This window comes from Laccaria bicolor, genomic scaffold, assembly GCF_000143565.1.
Source record: "Laccaria bicolor S238N-H82 LACBIscaffold_13 genomic scaffold, whole genome shotgun sequence".
Classification (NCBI taxonomy): domain Eukaryota; kingdom Fungi; phylum Basidiomycota; class Agaricomycetes; order Agaricales; family Hydnangiaceae; genus Laccaria; species Laccaria bicolor.
In genome coordinates this window covers 66,655-83,904 of record NW_001889884.1, presented here as the reverse complement: position 1 = coordinate 83,904, position 17,250 = coordinate 66,655, and the positions used below count along the sequence as shown (strand labels likewise).

The following is a 17,250-nucleotide window of genomic DNA, read 5'->3' as shown; positions in this document are numbered from 1 at the left end:
GATAGCAGTCGCTTGATAATTAGGTGTGGATCCCCGACGAAGGAGAAATCGGAATATTGAGGTCCATGTCGTTAGTCATGGCGAAGGCTTCATAGAGATATATGACGCCGAAGATGAGGAACAGAATGGACCCGCCAAATGTTACTATGTGGGTGTTAGTCTTGAAGAGTACGAAAGGGGGTCCATACGTACCTTGTTTGACGGATATCTTCGTGGACACGTATCTCCCGCCTATGACTGCCAGCGCGGTGCAGCACGAGTGGCCCACCACCGTTCCAAGCGTAACGAGATACACATTCTAGACACCACGATTAGCGACGACGTGTGCAAACATCAAAGGAAGAAACGTACATGAGCAGCCCCAAGCGCAATCGTCGCAATCTGACTTCTATCGCCCCATTCACCCAAAAAGGTGAGGACAAACGCCTGCACAAACACTGGGCCCAAAAAGAAGCTACAAAAATTCCTCGCGCCTTCCACAGCCGACAAACGCTTCGGCTTTGGCGAATGCACCGGCCTCCCGCCCTCCTCCATTTCTTCCAGCGGAATCACAAGTCCGTTTGCAGCACTCGGCCGCCCCCCCGTCCCATCATGCCCCGCATCATCATCCTCAATCTCCTCCTCCGCCTCCCTCATCTCCTCCTGTATCTTCTCATTCCCCGCCTTCATACCCCTCGCTTCCATAAACATCTTCGCGCCGAACACGAGGAAGAGGACAGACGCTGCAATTTGTGTCCATTTTCGTGGTATGAGCGTGGGGAGCAGGTGGCCCATTGCTGCGGATAGGATGGACATGACGACGAGGGACCCGAATGCGCCTGCGAAGACCAGCATTCGCGGATGGCGCATGGCGAGGATGGCGGCGATGAGGAAGGTTTTGTCACCGATTTCGGAGACGAGGATCATGGCGAAGGATTGGACGACGGCTTGGACGAGCCCTTCTGGTAGGGCATTTTCGAGGGTGCTCATTACTATGGGGATGATTAATTTTGAGAGATGGATGATGTGGATGCCTTTCTCACCTTTTGGTTTTTCCGCCCCGCACAGAAGGAAAGAGTCTCTGCGGTGCTGGGAAAGGGGATTGTGGTGACAGGTAACTATTTGCGCAAGTTAGTTTTTGGAGGATCACGTGCAAACCAACGTCGATCATCGACGCGCGCATGTTGTATCAAAATTCGCACTTCTCATCCCAGGAGCCAGGCCTCAACGTTCAACGCCTCTTCGTGTAAGATCACTAAATTTCTTATCTTCCACGTCGATAAATTTTGAGGCGGGCTGGAGACTCTCCAATAGAGCTATCTTTCGATTTTAACACTTATACTTATTGTCCGTTCATTCACTGCTAATGTTACTCTTCTACAAGGGATCTACAACAAGAGCACGAGTAGCAATTGTCAACAACCCTTCAACTTGGAGTGTCTGAAGAATACAAATAAAAGAATTATAAAATTAGAAACACAGTATGGAGCACTCACTCAGGACGGGGGTCGATTCACAAAGTATAAGGGGTACCACACGCAAGGCATCCCTTGGGCGTTTCCACAATATTGTCGGGCGGAGTGCATTTGAGTACGATTCCAGGGCATATCACGTGAAGGGGCTCGCTGGACTGTGGGCCTGGGGCAGCATAGCTTCCAGTGCCGAGCAAAGCTACAACTAACAACGTGGCTGCGGTGGCGATGGTGTATTTCATGGTAAGTGGTGTCCTTGTTGTTTTGTTTTAGTTTTTTGTTGACTGAAGGAGGAGAAAGGAGCGAGAGGCTTACTAGTCTGCCGGAAGGATGTACTAAGGATACTAACGAAAACCTGTTGGGTTTTTATACTAGCGTACGTATTTTTTAATTGTCCGTGAAACGCGAGATTCGGTAAGGAGTGATAAGATGTGCAATGGAGGTTGAGTGATAATAATCACTGTTTCGCCTCAGTCTAAAAAAACCCAGGTGCATCTAGAAATTCTCCGGTTAACTTCTCTGGAAAAGTTACTTTCAGCTCACCAAGAGTTACTTGGATTATCCAGGATTTTTGATAGACGATACATTTTAAGTTCTTAAGTTTGCATTGTCTGTGGCCGGGGGAGTAATAGATTCGAAGAGTACGGAACTCCTCGTCCCCGACACGGGTCTTGATGCGATCCTCTAGATTTTTAATCAGTCGGCGTCATGACAAATGCTGTTACATTACCTCCGTCTAGGATCTCCAAATGCTCAATTATCCGACTTGATGGCACTAGAGAACAACTCTTCCGTGAGAACATTTTGGCACAAGAGAGCGCGTCCGACAAAGATCACAGATACTTCCGAGCGCGAGCACTTGTGGTCAGCGAGCCATCGTTTGAATTGGAACTCCTCACCTGAAAGTTTGCAAATCTCAGGATGGCTCACTGTACGCCATGCCCGGTATTTACATTGCCGCCTTTCATGCAAATTTCATGATCTAGTGATAAACGTATAAAGAATTTCACCGCGACCGCTCGGAGCTGGATTACTTACCCCTGCCTGAATTCGACTCAAGAATTTGAGTTTGTTGTTACAAATATCAGAAGCGATCCTCCAATCGCTTGCAAATAGTTCAGCTTGGATGTAGTATGGAGGACGTATGTGTATTTGGTGATATTTGCTCCATATATAGCAATTACTTTTGGGCACGTCACACCTTGTTATTCAAATTGTCACGCCCTCTTCGCACTCAACCTTATTTATGGTGGGACCTCCAAAAGAACGGAAGAAACGCCAAAAGCGCAACCAACCGAAAGTAGAAAAAGACACCGAACCTACTTTTGGAACGATATCGGATGCCGTCGCGCAGGGCACATCTACTTCGAAAAAGAGATCGCGAAAATCAGAAAATGCCGCTCCAGCTCACCAAGCGCCCTCTACGATTCACTTCCAGGAACTAGCTCAGGTTTGGGAAGGCGATCGACGCATTCCTACTGCCGCTTCTCGTCGTTCATGGTGTCTCGCTAGGAATATCAATCCTGCGCCTATAAACAACTGGTGGTACAGACGAAAAGCCGTCGCGAAGAAAGCCAAAATCACCATTCCTGAGGGAACTTACGACCTACCTATCGGCAACCCCCCTGATTTGTCTGTCAAGATTGAGGTTGAGGAAGAGCTCCGCGATAAGCTGACATTCCAGGCGAAGAAGAGGGCTCTGACCCAAACAGCTACAGCGCTAGCCGGCTTCACTTCTGGTAACGATTTGGAGCGAATTTCGATACCAAGCTCGGATCCAGTGATTTTTCTTTGCAATTCGTCCGAAACGGCTCTCTCTGTGCCTTCAAAGACGCGGTCCTCACCTCACCATCTTATCCCGGACGCCGAATTCACGCAGCCAAAACGCGCATATACCCAGTCTTCATCACCTTTTCTGAAAATACTTGACAGTCAATCCGTCTCCGATTCAAAAATTCCCCAGTTTTCAGCACTCGATTGCAGTCACTCTCTGCCAAATAGCTCTCCTGATCCCTCTGAACATTGGCCGTCTCAAGGTATTTCCCGCGCGTCGTGTCGTCTCCTTCGTCTTTGCTCTAATTGTATCTTTACTCCCTGGATCTCACATCTTAGCACCCCATGACGGCTCTCCTGACCTCGACTCTTGCTTACGAACTTTACACCTCTATCCTCCTGATGTTGCTTTCCCCGAACACGAACCCTCTTCCAGGAAAACCCAAGGAGGACGTTTCCTTTGCTCGAATTCTGTTGAAGCTGACGACGCAATCACGCAACCCTCGAATATTCCTTTGTTATTTCTCCCGGACGCCCATCGTCCTATTTCTAGGGCTCCGTCACTCCAGAACTTATTTCCTTTGCAAGCTCGACTTGGCTCGTCAAATGATTCTACTGATTTCCCTTTCTGTTTCACCAGCATTGCTCACGCTTCCTCTCCTTCTTTGTTTATCTGTCTTGCAGGATCACACTATTCTCTTGACGGTTTCTATCTCTTTTCTGCCTCTGACGAAATTGACTGTGCTTGTCCTACACCGCAAACTGATTCGTTTCCAAAAACCAACGACGACTGGAAGCCATATACCCACACCATCCTCGATGACCCTAGCTATTTGCCTTCGCTACCTGACATGTAGACCGCATTTTTAGGATAACCAGCTGCATTTGTAATTAGTAGTATGCATGAGACCATACGTCCACATTTTACACTGACCTTGAGGAAGGAAAGATAGAGCTATACTACTCCAATCCCGTCCATCATCCACACCTCAAAAGCTTGAGACCTAACATAGTGCACGCCGTTGAGCAGTTCGTTGCTAATGATATCACTCCCCGGCTTGACGACATTTCCACACCCTGGATTATATGTAAATCTAAGAGGATGTGATGAGAAACAAAAGACTGACAGAGATTCAGCAACGAGTCCGACCTGATATATCTCGCAGAGACGCAGGTGTCAATGCACGTCTCGACGGTCATGCTTGGGGCATCACTGAGTTACACAGATAACATGCTGGAGCTGTTGGGATCGATTAACACGCGATTTCACAGACAAGACGAAAAACTTGCGCAAAACATCCATCGATAGCAAAAGTGTTGTGCGACGAGAGCATAAAGACGCAGAGAAGGCCTAATAGCATTATCTTCTCAGTGGCCCGTAGGCAGGTACCCATGCAGGACTGGGCAGAAACGAACACTTACCCTTCCATCTCCCTTCCCTGTCCCCCACATCGCCTTTCAAACCGTCTGCGTATAGTTCATTCAATCCCCTCCAACTTCGACATCTCCACCGTATTCGAAAACGCAGCATGCGGACACCAACTATGTCATCACGAAGCTATAAATCAAGAGTCCTGGTACACCCTGGCGGCTCAAGAAGCTTGATAGGAGTTCAGGGAACTAAAGAGGTGACGCAAGTTCGGTGTTGGGATGAAGAGAGAGGAAAAGAGAGAGGAAAAGAGAGAGGGTGGCTCGGAGTGGACATGGCCACACGCCAACACCGACCCATCGGGAAGGTCGCCCGACAGAGGCCCACGCTATCGACGCAGAGTCCTCAGTCGTCCTCGCGTGAACTCAAGATCTACGATAAGTTCTGGGCGCAGCAATCAACATCATACACACAAGACAGCGAGATATCTTACAAAGGCTTTATGAGACGACAGCCCATTTCCGAAGCAGTCTTCGAACCATCAAACACGGCGGGCAAAACTTCATACCCGTCATTGGCTGGGGTGGTGATGTTGGAGACGACGATGATCAAACGATGATGGGGAGGGAAATTCTTGCTGACATAATTGAACAACATCAAACATCTGAATCCGGGACCACGACTTGACCGCGACCACTGAAGCTGAAGTATTTCTTCGGACGTTGGTGTTTTTTCCCTGGAACAACTACGTTTACGACCTTCCAGAATCCAGAACGTGTACAGCGGTGGATGATTTCTCAAGACTTCCTCATTCATCAAATACTTTTGATATTGACCAACCACCACAGGTTCTCATTTTGACTTTAACAACGCAAATATGGGCTTCGTCGACATCGGTCGGAGGCCTCAGGCAAATCCTGGAGGGAAAACACCCAAACTGAAATCAGGCGAGCGGAAATAGTGGTCGGGATCCGTATGCGCACCACTGCTGGTTCGCCATGCCCGTGCTGGCGCAGGATGCTTGGATTCTTGTATCATATATGATTTCGCCTGGTGAGTTCCCGTTTTCATATGTCGCCGCGCAGCGGGGTCTATGTTCCACAGGTGACGTGTTCATGTGCAGACAATCAATCATGCTGATTGCCTCCTTCATCTTCCTCATCGTTCTTGCGATAGTTGGAGTTTTTCATGTTCGAAGATACTCTGGACATTTTGATTCAAGACAACCTGGCCAATCATACTCCCTTCGGCATTCGAGGATGTTTGCCTAGCAGGCGATGAGGGACTGAAGTCATGGGACTCCAGGTTCTCGTTGTATACATCCAAGACTGAAACTGGGCCATGCTCGTTTTCTATTCAACATTGAATATCCCCCGATGCCTAGCACATTTGTTGGTTCTGTAGATACTGGCAGGTGTTTTATTTCTCATTGATCGGCTAAGCCTCGCCTTTTCAGCATTGCACAAGCTTCTCATGTCGAATTTCCTCTCTTAAATGCCCTCCCAGGCTCCCACTGAGCCGTCGCATTCAAGTCTACTTTGGGAGCTGAATGCAAAGTGCACCAGCAGACCAGGAGTATGAGACTGTCCTCTTCGCCCTCCGCTTCCCATAAGTCTCATAGCTTCCACGATCCAGGTACATAACGAGGGCCCATACTCGATTAAAGCGTGCGATAATCTATTTAGATATCGATCTATACGAATGCTTTTTTACCCCATTATTTGTTAGGAAACTGGTAACCACCGGAACCGTGTGCTCCTGTCATTATTCAAGATGCCGCGTTTTCAGCTGCAAGACGTAGAACCACATTCCGATTCGGATTGTTCAGACTGGTCACCGACGTTATCACATTCACTGCTTGGCAACCCAAGATATCACGGTAGTCCAGCGAACGGGATGTCTCTCGGGACCGGCGGCAACGCGATCTACGACGGCGCTAGAGACCATCACATGGCAAGTATTCCTGTCAATCAGGTACTATTGTGAAAGGGACGAGCCGAACGCTCGGCGCTTACTGTCAATAAGTAGTATCGAATGGCCATGAAGCGATGGTTTGATCCTACGATCTGCACGTTTGTCTTTCTCCTTGGTTCGGCGTGCGCCTTCCCTCAGTTTGTCAATGGCTGAGGTGTCGTTCCCGGAGATTTTAGAGGGCCTGCAGCATTCTCAGATGAACTATGTGAGTTCCTTTATTCCTGCATTCAACGCATTCCCCGACTCCATTCCCTCTCAGTCTACGATCGGTTCGTCACGGACCGCCTGTGACATCTCGTTCTAACGAAGCCTTTAGTGGCAGCTGTGCTGCTCATGGTGCGCATCCGTCGTCATATTCCTTACACCTCACTCTAATTATACCCAATCCAAAAGGTCTACGATTATTTCCTAACTTTGGACAGGGAAATCTCGTCAATTTGGTCATCCCGGTGGAACGTCATTAAAATACTCTTCCTTCTAACTCGCTATATGCCTATTCTCGACTCAGTGGGTTTATTGTACTGTGAGTTTATTGTCAATCAAATCACACGAAGAAAAAGCTGAACCAGTGATTCTACTAGATATCTCTTTGGATGGGTCGTCACCAGAGACTTGCAGCATTGTTTACAAAGTCTCTGCATGTACGTATTTCCGTAAAGTTTCCATTAAGTTTCCACTGAAATATTGGGTAGGGGTGCTGGTGATTGGTATAGCCGAGGCTGAAAGTGAGTTCGAAAACGGTTCCCCCTTCCCCTCCAGTTCTCTGACCTCTTGATGCCAAGTTCTTCTTACGATACGAACATGGGGTATTTGGGGCAAGGATAGAAGACTCACAATCGGCCTCCCCATCTTCTACATCGTGATTTGGGGTGGAATATTCACGTTCATGGGAATCTATCAGAGTTCCTTAAGATGTGCGTTTGTTTCTCACTCCCTCTGAATGGCGTTATCTCATGCTCTCCCAGTCGTTGTTCCTCCTCGTGGCTTAGAAAGCGCTGGATGCTTTATTGCCTCATCTGGGCCCATTGTATTCGCTTGTTGGGTGGGGGTTCTCCTATACGATTTAGGTGTGTTCCTTTTCGTTATAAACTTACACGTCTGAACTAAAGGACGAAAGGCATTCTGATTTTAATGGCTATTAGAGCGTTTCCAGCGCGTATGTCCCCGCGCGCATACTTCCGATATATTCTTCTAAAGTTAAGGTGGTTCTGTCAGTCAGGCTGAGCTCTTCCGGAGGTGAATTAAGGCGAAAGACACTTGTGAAAAGAGTCTTCCAGAATGGTAAGAAATCCGATTTCCCCTTACGAACTTACGCTAACCGAGTGTTCAGGTCTGATCTATTACCTTCATATCTTTGGTGAGAATCACGTGACTGTTTTTCTTTCTTTCTGTTGACGAGATGCCCAAACCCTAGTCTTTACTTTACTCAATATCGTCATGATTTACCCTGTAAGTGTCGATACCGAAGTGTCCGAGGTAAAGCTTTTGTTGAAGATTTTCGCTCCTGTTTAGCTTGGCTACTATAGCCTACTTTCTATGTGTGTTACCTTGTCCTATTACCTGTTACTCAAAAGTTCTCATCGAATATAGGTTCCAGCGAATGCTGTACTCCATGTTGACTTGTAGAGTCATCCTGGATATTCGTGACGAGCTAGCTTTCGCGCCAACTCACGATATTCGTCTACCTATGACCACTTGAAACTAAGTAATATCTAGTGAAGTACACCGTTTTAGATGGTATCATGTAGAGACGCAAATGCGCACATCAGGTAGCAAAACACCCCACTGGTACCGAGTTTCTGGAAACTGATTTATGTGATGTATTTTTGGTTATGATATTGCATGATTATCCAATCTTCTTTGCATACCATACGCCCCATAGTTACATATCTTTCTCACCGCCATACATAAGCCTCTAGACGAAGCTCCCTTAGCTGCAACACAATATTTCGATCATGAAGCGATCCGACGGTAGAATTCAGCCCTCATAAAATACCGATATTCACTACAAAAGCCGAGTTAGACAGAAGGCTTGTGCTCTATGAGGTCCTTTATGTCCGCGACGAGCCTCCTCGCAGTATCTCGCTCCCCCAACGCTGTCTCCAATCGAGTGCGCGAAACCACGTCCCCATCTGACCCCACCAGTTGCCCGCACCCATCTCCATCCTCATGCACATCAGCACCGACCCCGACACCCATCCTCGCACCGTCTCCACCCTTAACCTGCAGCTCGAGCTCTTTGACACGGTTTTCCAACGCCAACACTTTCTCCGTCGCCTTCGCATTTTCCTGTGCAGACTCTTCGATAAGAAGCTCGCTCATCTTGAGTTTGAGCTCTAGGGAGAGGATGTGCGAGAGGGCTTGGGATAATTCCGGGTTGGTTTGCGCGCTGGAGGGTCGTGGTGTGGATGCAGATGATGAGGGTTCTTGATTCGTGTCTTCGGTTTCGGAGGGAGGAGAGATGTCCAGCAGACGTTCCTCGACTTGATGGATGTGAGCGGACTTATAGGGGAGGTGATATGAAGACGGGACGTACGTGCTGGAGCGGAATTAATGCTTGCGGCCTCTGAGCTGATGTCTTGGGCCGAATAGACATCTAGGCGGTCATTCAAGGAGGCTGGTGAGGGTGACAGGAATACTGTGAGATGGGTCAGTGAAACAGAGCGAGCGAGAGGAGCAACTCGGTACCAGATTTAACTTTATTGGGCTCTCTTAGTTTCCTGTCGGACGTTTCAGCGTGACGATTGCCCCAAAAATGATAAGCGTCGGCTTCTGGTGGACTTGTCGCCCGATTTTCCACGGCGGATAGTGGGCGATTGTTTCCAACTTTGAACCCGTTTCCGTCGGACATGCTGTCTATGCGCTTGGGAGGAGAATGGCGGTCGTTCACAGGCAAAGTCCCGCTGGCAGAGGGTGGTAGCTGACTTGAAGAGCCCTTTCCGATCTCTAAAGGGCGAATGAAAGGGAGGTTCAAAGTCGAAGGAGAGGTAGAGGGTGAACCCCCAAAGTCTCCGGAGGAAGCACTCTTTGGGGTCTGTCCCGACGTGCCAACCGAACCATTGGCAGTCTTAACCTGTACATCGCCCGATTCTTTCCTCGATGTCAACTCCTCAACGACATTAAACAATCCCTCAGAGATAGTTCCCCAACGATTCATAAACCAACACATCATAGTCTCCCCCTCCCTCCTACGCTCACCGCCTGATCCGTGGTGTTTGCGCGTTGTCCCTCCGCCGAAAATCCTACCGCCAAACATCCTACCTACATCCTCCACCCCAAGGCCATTTTCTTCTCGCACCAATACCACTTGGCTGAAGAACGATAGCAGGTAGACCAATAGGGAGAAGTTGGGAGATGGGAGGAGATGGAGGAGTAGTTGTGCGGTTTTTATTCGGGTAGAGTCTGTTTCGTGCGTTTGGGTAGCAATTAGGCGACTTGAGAAACGATGGGGTCCGTCGAGATCGTTGTTTTCTTCCGCTACCCCGCACCAGTCCCAGACGGCGCGGAAAAGGGTAGGAAGGAGGATAGGTTCTGGAAGGGATGCTAGGTACGTTGAGAGGAGGGCGCAGATGTCTGGGGTCGACTCTAGATGGAGTGAAGTATCGGCTCCGAAACCGGATGGGGGATTGGGTAGTTCCCCGGATGGTATTCGATGGCGTGTACCTTCGCCCGCGGGCTGACGCTGAGAGTCGAAGATGCTGATGAGTTGTAGGAGACGAGCACGGTTAGGGAGAGTACGGAATAGGTTGTGTTGGTAGATTCCTTCTCAATGGGTCAGCAGACAGGTATTGGAAAGAGGGCGCAAGCTTACCCGTTCGATACAACTCTTCGACAGCACTGACGACAACAACAGGCAATTCGTGATCTCGACCACCAAGAACTACACTGATAGAAGCGTAGATCGAAACCTTCCGTAAATGCTCTCCGAATACAGCTGCGAAAGAAGTGTGAGGTCAGACCCGGGAGAGTTGAAAACTAACTCACTCAAGTCCTGCATTGCCTGTCGACCACCATGGAACGTCTGCGACCTAATTGCGTCCCTCTCCTCGAAATTGAGCTGATCTAACTGGTGCATCCCAAGTAACTCATGGATGTCGAGATGCTCTCCTACGTCCTGAGGTCCGAGATTGAGCACCTGCTCAAGAGCCGCCACAATACGACGAGGGTCTGGTTTCCTATCCGACGACAGATTTAACGGTGAAAAGGTCTTTTGCGCGTTAGAAACTCCAGCGGACAAGCTCCGATTTCGCTTCAAGATAGGCTTGATTTTGGGCTCTACGCTCGGAGCAAAAAGGCCCTCGAATCCTTTGCCACGTGGACCGCGATAGGTGTCTTCGAAAGTACTAAAATCAGTGAGAGGAGGGCTAGCAAGACCGCGAGCGATCCTGTCATTGTCAATATCTATCTGGGCCTGGAGCTCGGAAGGAATCGGGTGAGGCAAAGAGGCGAACCGCGGTCTGTACTTTGGCGTGATTCTTTGGGAGTCTAGGGCCCGGGACAAGGGCCTGTAAGATCTCTTCAAAGATGATGGTGACGAGTCCACGAAGTCGGCTTCTGTGAATATGGTAGGAGTAGCTATTCTAGTTTGTCGGGGAAATTGGGGATTACGTCGTAGGGAACCGGCGGAATGCTCCTGGGGGTCGGATGAAGGCTTGATCATTGCGAGGAAGAGGGTTGAGTGGAAGATCTAGAAAATGAAAGCGACCTGTCCTGCAGGTAAGAATTGGATAGTGGCGGCCGAGAACTGAAATGAGTTTGGGGTGGATGACAGTCACCCCGCTAATGTGGCTGACTTTCGTCGCGGCCTGGTTTGAATTGATCATTATTAATCGGAGCAGGAGCTGATGATCGATAATACGCGCCTTGTGAGTCCAGCGCGTTCCAGCATCGTAATTTTACAGCCCTTTACCAATACAGCAAAGTCTTGGAAACGTCGGGCTCAATGGGCGTTGAGGCCGACGAGCAAGCAATGAACTTGGCGATTGAGCTCTTTGCTTTGGTTATGCGGTAGCAAATTTTGTTTACGACGTTCCGACATAGAGCCAAGAACCCGAGAGAGTAGCCAACCAGGCAGAAGACTCCAATACTAAGTGACTGCAAAGTTGTTGTTATCGGCAATTTGCAAAAGCAATGGCATCAATTTTTTTGCGTGATGCATCACGTGCCAGCTTTTATGGGATCCCTCCAGGGGTCCTCTACGTCTAAACTCCCTCGAAAGATATTCTCGCGCTCCTGATATTCACCAATTTGTATGCCATCTACTGCTCACGTTGATTTTGATTAAGCGAAGGAAAGAGGTTTAAGGGAATCTGCTAAGTAAAAGTACATAGGCAACCTTCCATCAGAACGTACAAGATAAATGCTAATCTCCACCTCCGGCACACCTCCGCTGTCATTCCATTTTGTCAGCAACCCTGAAATTTCTTATCAATGAAGGAAGAATGGGGGCGTCGTAGCCTCACTTTTTCGAAATACTACATGCAAGGTATCCGGAACGATGGACGGTAGTCGCTGACAATTTGTCGAGGCGTGGCCTTCTCCCAGAGATGGGTTACTCGTGAAAACTTTTTGTGTCCCTCAGAATTGCTCCAGGACGCCGTAGACTTTGTCGAACGCGTCGGAAATCCTAGGATTGTGGGCCTCCCAAAAACCCAGTCATACCTACCCCTATTTTCCCCATTTTGGGAGGGGTTCAGCAACTCTGGATGAATGTCCTCCCCAAGCATCTTCCGAAGCTTGATTACACGCTTCCGTAGCACATCTTTCTCAGATGAGGAAAAGTTGCTAGTATTACTAGGCGTGATGGATGAGAGATCGTATACTTTGGGAGGAGAAAATGAGGCGTTGAGCGATGTTGGTCTCGGTTTGTGATCGGAGTGCGAACGTGGAAGCGTCGAGTTAGCGTGGAGGACGCGTTCGTCCGCATGCTTGAAGTGCGAGAGGGAAGGAGATTTGTGTTCAATCTCACTGCTCGCCTTCTCTTCAGAGACAGAAAACGACCCCGATGGAGATGGAGATTGAAGTGCTGATGGTGATCGCGGAAGAGGCGTCGGGCGTAGGATATATGATTTGGAAACCAGGCGTTCCACCTCAAGCGCCGTCTTGGATTGTACAACCTTTAATCTTCTGTCGTTTTGCGGCAGAGGATTCGTCTCCGAAGAGCCGGAGGAGAGGTACATGGTGCGCCAAGTTATTGAGGGGGAGGGGGCTCGTTCAGCTGGGGGACAGGTGGAGGGTGCGGAGAGTCGATTTGTAGGGGGAGCATGAGTGTCACATATATACGCAAGAATATACTTACGCTGATCCGACGTTTGACCAAGAATTTCCCTGAAACCAATGACTTCCCAAGTTGCTAATGCCGTGGGTCGTCCGTTCAGTATCAAGGCAGACTTGTGATATTCAAGAAACTTGCCTTTCTTGGTTTGACGGGTTAGAGATCGACAAGAGATCGAACGATTTTGAGGAGTCGCTGGTATTCATAATTATACTTGTTATCAGGGATTCTACGGCAAGCCGCTTCCAATATTCCTGCTTATCTCCTGTTCGTTTCACTAAGCCAGAGGACAAAAATTGTGCAGTGAAACAGGAACCTCTTGTCTTGGTGTTTCTTTCCTGTCATTTTCCGAGTCCGAGGAACGAGGCTTCGTTTCTTCTATGATCGCCTTTTTCGTCCCCAGTTGGAGTCGCATTTTTGTGCGTTACTGGGCTACCGCTGCATGTGGCAAGTCCGCAAAGGAGAGGTCCGCGGTTTGTTCGGGAACTGGTTTCGTATGGAGTTAGGGGGGCGGGAGACGTGACAGAATAAGAGCAGACAGATAAGTATTGAAGGACAGTTGTTCACTTTCCTCCACAAACTCTAGTAATGCCAGAATTGAGGTTGGCGAGCTCCTGGAGCTGTAAGTAGCTGTCCGGCGTTGCAGAGCATGGCAAGCACGAAATTACAAACGCCGGTTTGTTGATTCTAAAAATAAGGTCTGACTGGAGCACGTGGAACAGGGGTCGATCATGGCCGTGGGACATCATCGGATGTATGTATCTAAAATAAGGACCCTTCCGCTAGGATAAAAATTCGTCGACTCCATAAAAACGTCATGGACTTATCTATTTTTTTTACTCCGCCCTATATTCTACTCTTGACGATTCAAAGCGTTTTAATTTGAATTAGCACTTCTCAACCATACCTAAGGTTAACCGGGAGCCCAGATACTCTGTGAAACGACCAGTGGTTTCTTGTTATCCATCCCACGCCCATCGGCCTCTAGCCCTTTTTTTCCAAAAGCGCCGGGTTGATACTAGCCTCCTCCTCTCTCCCAGCGGCGTGTGTACTATCCGAGCCAAACAGCCCGTGTAAGTGTATAGGCGCAGCTTTATTCACCGTTGTGATATAAAGCTGGATGATACGAAAATCATCGCCAGCAGTGCGCTCCAGCCTAACCGACAAAGGTATTAGCTTATGGTATAATGAGGTGGAGAATATTCGTCCGTACTTGGCGCTGAATGACACACTCTCTATCCTTTGTGCAGGCCCGGCACGAATTCTGAATTTGAGGTTGCGAGTGACGGTGAAAAACCCCGCAACAATTCCACCTCCTTCCTTCAATGACGTCAAATGAGCTCATCCACAACATAACTCCATTAAGCAGCTCGTACCTCTGGAACCTCAAAGACATCCTTGAAAATCACTTTCGCATGGCTCCCGCCCTCCCTTGCTCTGACCAGGTAGTCTTTCAGTCCGGGAAGGAGGATAGGGTTGTGATTGATCCGGATGTCGAGCCCTGGCTTAATCGACTCCCCCGAACCTAATTCTGCTTCCAATTCCGCTTGTAACGCAGATTTCTCTGGAAATGCTTTATGCGCGAACAATGAGTCAAGAAACTCGGGTTCCTCGTTGGGGTCGTACGACTCGTAGAGATGCTCAAAGGTTTTCTGCACAAAGGACGTTAGCGCGCCGGAAGATTCGTCCGGCATGTCCACTTGGAACTTTGAGGTGTAGCTTTGAGAGATTGGTCGAAGTGTGGAGATTGCGAGATAAGATAGGAAGAGGAAGATGAGAACCATGCAAGAACCATGTGACTTTACTCAGGTCCAGTCACGGAATGACGCGTCGTGTCAGAGTTGCGGACGTGACACATGGCACAGCACTCCTGCCTGGCGAAAGCGTTGACGCGTCAGAGGACTGACTGGTGCGCTTTTGTGGACAGTTTGCTCACCACGACCGCCGCTCGCGTTTACTGTTCTCCCACTTCCAAAGGGAGGAAGAATTCAACCCCGATTTCAAGAGCCTCGGAGCATAGTAGGTATACGGTATACCCAACGATGGCAGTAACCCTGCGGTACGTTTACCACTCATCTTTCCAAATACAATCTAAATCAACGCGTAAACTCGCAGTAATGTCCGAGAACGTCCGCACCAATTCCATACCAGTACCAAACGCTGTGAAAACGCTATGTCCCCGAACCAGAACCGTCGCGACCAATATCCGTCATCATCCAAGCTTTATACTTCGAGAACAAGGGGGCCTGCGGCTGACAGGAGTGGCCCACGGGAACGAAGGTATACTGGCTCGCGCCTCCCTACGATGATGGCGAACTTGTGGTGCGTGCATCCCATACGACCACTAGTCTTGCCGAACTCAATCTCAACTAACGAATAAGCTCGCAGCAGTTCAGCTGAAATCATGCCTGCGTTTTTATCTCACATCATTATCGACGACTTGATTCCTGTGATCCTGCGTCCTTTGCCCCAAACACTTGCAACTGCGTGTGTAGTCGTCATCTTCTTCATCGGAGCTCGATACCGCTGGAGCGGGCGTACCTGCAGCTTACGATGACTTGAAGCGTGACTTTTTTCAGGCTTCCACCGAAGAGGACGAAGTTATACTCCCCTGCGCCTCCGAGCCCATCAACGACTGTAGCCAACCTGTGGTACGTGCCGCTTATACGACCACTCCTCTTTCTAACCCGATATCAGCTTCTGCATCAATTTATAGCAGCTCTTCTCCAATAACGCCCACTTTCTAATATGGCGCCCGAACTTAAAATGTACACTCATGGTGCTGCCGGGCGGATGAGTCTTGCATTAGCCTGGGACAAGGTGTCCCGCCGTTGCGGTCATGGTCCAGGAAGCGAATTTGCGGTTGTTGTTGGTTGTTGGAAACTCGAGAGACGAGATTTCGAGAGTCTACCTCCAGGACGCGATAAGAGGGACGCGCGCGGCTGATGTCACCTCATTTTGGCCATCATCGCCGGCTTCGCAACATCAGAGTCTTCGCGAAGTCGCCGTTGCCCACAGTCAGCTCACTCCCTGCTGAATGCGAAAAACTAGTCGACCAACAGGATGGACCCTCCTCTTTGTCTCGGAGCACATCACAAATCTTCGCCTGACAAAATTTCCTAATGGCCTAGACTCGCCAGACTACCATCTTCGAGGAGAAGAGCTCTCTCTTGTAAGACAATGCCCACTGCCGACCACCGCACAAAGCCCTTGCGTAGCTCCGGATTTAAGGAGGCGAACTCGGAGGACATGCACACCATCCGCGAGGGGCTACACCGACGAGCTGCATATCACCGGACAGTGAAGTCGAACAACGCCTGTCTCCCAGCGGAACTGGTAGTCAACACTCGAGTGTAAAGGAGAAACGTGGCTCGGAGAAGCAGCTGTGCGTTCTCGGGGAATTCGGAGGGAGCAGGTGGTTTGGCGGAAGCGCAGGGGGGCAGGAGAGGGAGGGAGGCATGGGCCAAGACGGAGGCTGATAACGTGCTCAGTGAGAGGCAAACCAGCACGCTCACTCACTTGTTACGCTCCAGTCAATTCTCCTCTCCTACCTTGCGCATTTCAGCTCATAACTCATCCTCCAAAACTCTCTGCCCTGCAGGTTCTTGCTGCTTGCGCCTCCGAAAATGTACTCAACCATTTCAACGAACGTCGTCGTACAGACGTGCTTCTAATACGACCACTGGCCTTGAATCAACGCAAACATGCAGAAGCTCTTCTCCAACGATACCTGCGGTAATTCCACACTACTATATGCAAACGCTGTGTCCTTAGCCCGAACCCTGTGCGACCGATGTCCAGCCATCGGCGCATCAACGTCGGAGGTGTGTATACAGTCAAGACGGGGGTACTTGCCGCTGACGGGTATTTCAACCCGTGGCCTTTTGCAAGCTTTCGTCGACGATCGCGTAGGTACACCAACTTGCGCCTCCACCCATATATTCAGCAGCCGTGGAAAACCTGTGGTACGTGCCCCTCTAGTCTTTTTGGACCCAACGTAAAGTAACACATAAACCAGCGCAGGTCATCTCAAAAACTATCCGTGTTTATAATGTTGCACCGGCACCTACCGCACTTTTCAATGCAAATGCTGCGGCATCGGTGCATTACCCTCCCAGCCAATTGTCCGGTCCTCATCTTCTGCATTGGATCTCGATATCAAGGGAACTGGCGTGTCTGGGGGTTGCATCGCACCTCCTCCTTGCCCCCTTCCTCTTCTCCGCTGAAGAGATCTTGTTCAAGAAGCCTGCCACCCTTGTGTACCTCTAGGTCCTACCTTCGTGGTCGTTTTCCTTTTCCTTTTTGTTTCCTTTGATACAAACTCTACCGCCACCCTTCAAGTTCTCACATGGTTAAGTAAAAAGAAATTCGTAATTCACGTTCGTCGACGCTCAGGTAGGTTTGCTTCA

The 17,250-nt window shown here is 49.3% G+C and overlaps 7 protein-coding genes across 7 annotated transcripts; 3 read left to right on the top strand and 4 right to left on the bottom strand.

Moving 5' to 3' along the window:
* Positions 1-19: 19 nt before the first annotated feature.
* Positions 20-969, bottom strand: LACBIDRAFT_250367 (uncharacterized protein; the record flags this gene model as incomplete). The annotated part of the gene is made up of 4 exons (XM_001881392.1): positions 20-144; positions 193-298; positions 352-528; positions 553-969. 4 exons carry the CDS (start codon positions 967-969, stop codon positions 20-22), a joined length of 825 nt encoding a protein of 274 aa, XP_001881427.1.
* Positions 970-1,492: 523 nt separating this feature from the next.
* Positions 1,493-1,706, bottom strand: LACBIDRAFT_297959 (uncharacterized protein; the record flags this gene model as incomplete). The annotated part of the gene is made up of 1 exon (XM_001881391.1): positions 1,493-1,706. Exon 1 carries the CDS (start codon positions 1,691-1,693, stop codon positions 1,493-1,495), a length of 201 nt encoding a protein of 66 aa, XP_001881426.1. The 5' UTR covers positions 1,694-1,706.
* A 991-nt stretch (positions 1,707-2,697) lies between these two features.
* On the top strand, positions 2,698-4,081 carry LACBIDRAFT_327505 (uncharacterized protein; the record flags this gene model as incomplete). Its single annotated transcript, XM_001881549.1, has 2 exons — positions 2,698-3,382; positions 3,453-4,081. The coding sequence occupies 2 exons, from the start codon at positions 2,698-2,700 to the stop codon at positions 4,079-4,081; spliced, it is 1,314 nt and encodes a 437-aa protein (XP_001881584.1).
* Positions 4,082-6,712: 2,631 nt separating this feature from the next.
* On the top strand, positions 6,713-7,693 carry LACBIDRAFT_327504 (uncharacterized protein; the record flags this gene model as incomplete). Its single annotated transcript, XM_001881548.1, has 9 exons — positions 6,713-6,772; positions 6,827-6,836; positions 6,884-6,903; positions 6,961-7,090; positions 7,137-7,208; positions 7,260-7,292; positions 7,350-7,481; positions 7,533-7,634; positions 7,677-7,693. The coding sequence occupies 9 exons, from the start codon at positions 6,713-6,715 to the stop codon at positions 7,691-7,693; spliced, it is 576 nt and encodes a 191-aa protein (XP_001881583.1).
* Positions 7,694-8,586: 893 nt separating this feature from the next.
* Positions 8,587-12,746, bottom strand: LACBIDRAFT_327503 (uncharacterized protein; the record flags this gene model as incomplete). The annotated part of the gene is made up of 8 exons (XM_001881390.1): positions 8,587-9,050; positions 9,104-9,184; positions 9,256-10,329; positions 10,379-10,501; positions 10,552-11,121; positions 11,361-11,470; positions 11,920-11,956; positions 12,233-12,746. The coding sequence occupies 8 exons, from the start codon at positions 12,744-12,746 to the stop codon at positions 8,587-8,589; spliced, it is 2,973 nt and encodes a 990-aa protein (XP_001881425.1).
* A 1,079-nt stretch (positions 12,747-13,825) lies between these two features.
* Positions 13,826-14,625, bottom strand: LACBIDRAFT_327502 (uncharacterized protein; the record flags this gene model as incomplete). Its single annotated transcript, XM_001881389.1, has 3 exons — positions 13,826-13,997; positions 14,055-14,161; positions 14,218-14,625. 3 exons carry the CDS (start codon positions 14,623-14,625, stop codon positions 13,826-13,828), a joined length of 687 nt encoding a protein of 228 aa, XP_001881424.1.
* Positions 14,626-15,014: 389 nt separating this feature from the next.
* On the top strand, positions 15,015-17,110 carry LACBIDRAFT_327501 (uncharacterized protein; the record flags this gene model as incomplete). Its single annotated transcript, XM_001881547.1, has 8 exons — positions 15,015-15,163; positions 15,230-15,332; positions 15,421-15,492; positions 15,651-15,858; positions 15,904-16,013; positions 16,552-16,665; positions 16,791-16,806; positions 16,860-17,110. The coding sequence occupies 8 exons, from the start codon at positions 15,015-15,017 to the stop codon at positions 17,108-17,110; spliced, it is 1,023 nt and encodes a 340-aa protein (XP_001881582.1).
* Positions 17,111-17,250: the final 140 nt, after the last annotated feature.